Source organism: Calypte anna, chromosome 3 (genome assembly GCF_003957555.1).
Source record: "Calypte anna isolate BGI_N300 chromosome 3, bCalAnn1_v1.p, whole genome shotgun sequence".
Classification (NCBI taxonomy): Eukaryota; Metazoa; Chordata; class Aves; order Apodiformes; family Trochilidae; genus Calypte; species Calypte anna.
The window spans coordinates 10,496,631-10,501,316 of record NC_044246.1 but is presented as its reverse complement, the minus strand read 5'-3'; the positions used below and the strand labels follow the sequence as shown (position 1 = coordinate 10,501,316).

Sequence of the window (4,686 nt, the reverse complement as noted above, 5' to 3'; positions counted from 1 at the left end):
CTAGAGTGAGCTACGGGCCTTGAGGCCCAGCTGCAAGGGTATTATAAGATCAGCTACAGGGAGTTGGCAGCAGAAAAGAACAGTAACAGGATGGGAAAGCATTGCATAGACAGCACATTAACAGTTGTATTTAACCAGTTGGATAGTGCACTGTGGTATATGAAAAATGTGTTGTACCAATCAGCAATATGCTTATGTTATGTTATCAGCCTGTGTATAAAAGGGCTACTGCCACTGTCAATAAACGGCAATACTTTGATTGTATTAATCTGCGTGTTGTCCATCGCGCTCTTCCCGACAAGCAGCCATGACAGAACTTCTGCTTCAGTGAGGAAAACTACATAAAGAAACAAACAAAAGCCTGCAGTCAGACCCTCTGGGCGTGACACCGACCAACTTTAAGGCCTCCAACCTCGGGCCACACCAGAAAAAAACCCCATAGACTCCACGCTCCCCTCAGCCGCTCTCTGAGGGTTGAGGGGGCTGAGAGCGGAGAAGGCCCCGCCCAAGGATGACATCGCCCACCGGCCGCTCGGGGTGGGCGGGGCTTCTCCCGCGCAGGCGCCGTTGCCCTTGGGTTGTGTGGTGGGGGGGGGGCGGTGTTGGCATCGCGACCGTTTCACTTACGTCGGTTCTGTTTACGACAGCTCCGGCCGTGGCTGCGGGAGCTGAGGAGAGCCTCTCGGTGCCCCGCCGACCCCCGGAGACACCGGTGGGTGAGAGCCACCTCTTCCCCGTGGGGTGACGCCGGGGCACGGGCATGGCTCCCCGCACGTGGCCCGGGAGGGGTGCAGGGGGGTCCCGGGGCTTAACGCGGCGCGGGGGGCAGGCGTGCGGGGCAGGGCAGGGCAGGGAGAGGAAACGGGAACGGGTGGTATCGGCCTGCCGCGGGCGCTCCCGGGCCCGTCGCTGGGGTTTCGTGTTTTCAATGACACACGTCGTGTTTTCTCATCCCGCTGCCCTTTTCTTTAGAGAACGTAAAGCAAAAGCTTTAGACACTTCCCCAGTTCTGTGTGCGGGGAAAGCGTCCCCGCGTTGTGGAGGAGCGCGGGGACGCTCGGTTTGCTCCCCGTGAATCGTGCCGTAGTAATCCAGCGCTGCGGTATCACCAACCAGCGCTCGTCTGCAGCTCAGCCCGCTGAGCGATGTTGTTGCTTTCCAAGGTTACCGTGCGTCCAGCAAATTCCGGCGTTCTCATCATGGAGGCAGAACAGATGATGGAGGGGCAGCCGCAGGTATCGTAAGGAATGTTTCGTGTGCTTCATGCTGTAGATGTAAAAGGAGCATTTCCCACTTTGCTGACTACGTGTTATTTTACAGGTTCCAGAAAATCCCCATTCTGAATACGGTCTCACTGAAAATGTAGAGGTAACGAAGATTTTGTTGCTGTAAAGTACAGTGGAAGTCACACTCCTGATCAAGGTTGAGTCTTGAGTGTAACTTGAGCTGATGTAATGTTCTGAAGGAAGTCAGATGGAAATGGAACCAACAGATATATTAGCCCTTTGCATGATACATTAATACGTTTCCTGTAGTGTTGGTTTGATTACACTATATGGTATGGAAGTAAATAATGAACATCTTAATGAAGTGTTTGGTTTTTTTTTTTAAATATCATAGAATCATAGAATTGGCTGGGTTGGAAGGGACCTCAGAGATCATCGAGTCCAACCCTTTTACCACTGTTGCGGTTGCTAGACTATGGCACTGAGTGCCACATTCAGTCTCTTTTTAAATCATTCCATTGACATATTATGCAACAAAAAGCCATCCAGATTTTTATTACAGGGAGAGGAACAGGAAGATTTGATGGCATTTCTATGAAAGTATCAAAGGGAGGGATTCTTTTCATATTTGAATCAATTGAAACATTGGATTGGAACAATCTAAGCTATCTTTAATTATACTGAGAAAGAGTAGATGCAGTCCATTCTCTCAGCTGTTGGTAACAGTGTGGGTTACAATAATAACTCTATCACATTTTTTTACTCTTCCATATTAAAGAAAACCCTGCAGTCTTCCTCCATTGTAAGCTCTTACTCTGTGTAAAGCTTTTGCAAAAATGTTTAAATGTCCTTAGTGACTCATCTCCCAGATAATTCTTGCCTGTATGCCTCAACTTCCCCTACAGAACCAGAACATGTTGGATGTTCATGTATGTTCCATTGAATACGTTTGGTGTACTGGCAGTGGCACGATATCCTTTTTTAACTACAATTAATGGTGTGAAATTATTCAGCACTTTTTTGACCAAATGGCATCTGTAAGCATTGTGCATGTTTTCCCTAAAGCGTCCATCTGTAGTGTGACAGAGCATGGTCTCAAAGTGCTTGACTCCACCAGAGTGCCCTTTGTCAGACTTCTCCTGAATTTCTAGTGCTTTTACCATTTTGTGTTAGAAGCACATGCACAAAGGAACCATTTAATTGGGATCACTCTTGTTAGTAGTCGTGTAGCATTTAAATCCAAACACAAAAGCAGAAATAACAGTGATGGAGATTGGATGTCTTCTGTTTTGGAAAACTTGAGACTTCCTAGCATTTTTTCTCCAAAATGTAAGAATCTAGCAGAAGGATCCCCAGGGACAGAGTTTTGTGCAAGGAAAACTGCACTTAAATTTATTTCCAAGATAGAAAGTTATTGCCAATGAATTGCAGAGAAATGGGTACTTTGCTTCAACTTGCACTTCAGAATATATATGTGGCTTCTATATCTGTTCATTCACTTTTTTTTTCTCTACTTCAGAGGATAGTAGAAAATGAGAAAATAAATGCAGAGAAAACATCAAAGCAGAAGGTGGATCTTCAGTCATTACCCACGCGTGCCTATTTGGATCAGACAGTTGTCCCTATCTTGCTACAGGGACTTGCTGTTCTTGCAAAAGAGAGGTAAGATGCTTCAATGTTCTTTTGTTTTTAGGAAAAAAGCAGGTCTCAGACTTGGGTAGCATGTAATCTTTTCAGACCTTGCACACTAGACATGATTTTCCTAACTTGCCAGTTATAAGAGAGTCACTACAACAGGTTAATGAATATATGAATCAACAGTGTCTTAACCTCAAAAGAAGCTGTGAATTTGTACTGCATTACATGGACAGCTAATTGGGCCAAAGAGGACCTATGAAGGCACAGCTGAGCAGTGTGCAGACCTTCACCTTACTTCTGTGGGAGTTCTGCTGCAGAGTGGATGTAAAACACATCCTGAGGTGGATACCCCACACTTAGCATCTGGATATTTGTGTTATAGGCAAACTTCATTAAATCTTTCTTCACTGTGGAAGGAGCAGTTCTTCATGGGGAATCATCACAGGTGTGAAAATGGAACAGTGATTGAAGAGGTTGGGGAACATATAGAAAAAAATCTGTGTCAGACTACCAAGGTCAAACTGGCTACTCAGCTGAGTGTATTAAAACCTCATGGCTGACAAAGCTGAATAACCAGCTCAGATGCTTAATTTTCTGCTTAAAATTGAACTGGAAAGTAACTATTGGATGCAATTATTTCTTTTTCTAAGGAGTGATTTCTAAGGCCAGTGATTGAAAGTGTGTAACTGACTTCTTGCAATTTACAGCACTTTTCAAACTTGGGAGGTTTTGTTGTGTTAATTTAAAAAGAAAGAGCAGTTGCCAGAAACCATGAAAATATTTTGAATGCAGAAGCTACACAAGGAGCATGTCAGGAAAATGAAGCAAGATAGCACTGCCTTACTAACTTTTACTATGTATAGCAGGAGTTAAAGACAGGGAAATTCATGTATCTCCCAATGATGTACATCTTGTATTTATACTTACAGAGCATATCCTAGTTCTAGGTATGTTACTTTTTTAGCAGTTTAGTAACATTGGACAAGCTGTGACTTAAACTCATTAAAATCTTACTCATGAGACATAAACTCGAAATCTACAAGGTAACTTTAGGTAGTCTGTCATACCTTAATTGATGCTCCAAGGTATTTGGAAGGAGTTACGTTGTTTTTCAGGGAAGGTCATTTGTTCTTCAGCTACCTAATTTCATATAACAAAAAGTAATTGCTTTTGATTTACCTTTTTCTTTACAGACCACCAAATCCCATTGAATTTCTAGCAGCATATCTTTTAAAAAACAAGTCACAGTTTGAGGACCGAAATTAGTTCCATAAAAAGGAGGACAATTTGGCTGCTACACTGAAATGTTCATTTGCCACAATTCGTTTTCTTCTGTAAAAATCCTTTGGAAATGTGATGTTGTCTTTCTTAATCGCACAATTTGCTTTACCTTTTGAATTATTTAATAAAGAACACTTTACATTTAATTTGTTCACTTGTTTTAAACTAGCTACTGAGACACTTTCAAAATAAAGTACCAAAACTGCACTACTAATGATAAAAGCCTGCATAATTCTGTGGGGCTATAGAACCTGAATGCATGAAACAAAGGGGAATGTGAGTATTACGAGAATCACAAGTAATAATGTTGATTTTATACAGTACCCTTCATATGTAAGGATACTAAAACATAAGGCAAATTAATTAGGAGCAGTTAGAATTTATTTTGAGGAGGTTTTGATTTAAGAGGGGAGATCTTGCTTTAGAATACCAGGAAAACAGGTTAAAAGAGGTTCAGCAGCTGAACAGATCACCTGCAGACAATGTCCAATGTGAACGAGATGTAGTCTTTAATATTGTCACTAATCTCCTGTGACTGATG

The 4,686-nt window shown here is 42.7% G+C and overlaps 1 protein-coding gene across 1 annotated transcript; it reads left to right on the top strand.

The window, feature by feature from the left end:
• Positions 1-580: 580 nt before the first annotated feature.
• Positions 581-4,352, top strand: DPY30 (dpy-30 histone methyltransferase complex regulatory subunit). Its single transcript, XM_008493981.2, has 5 exons — positions 581-712; positions 1,164-1,235; positions 1,321-1,368; positions 2,746-2,888; positions 4,058-4,352. Exons 2-5 carry the CDS (start codon positions 1,200-1,202, stop codon positions 4,128-4,130), a joined length of 300 nt encoding a protein of 99 aa, XP_008492203.1. The 5' UTR covers positions 581-712; positions 1,164-1,199; the 3' UTR covers positions 4,131-4,352.
• Positions 4,353-4,686: the final 334 nt, after the last annotated feature.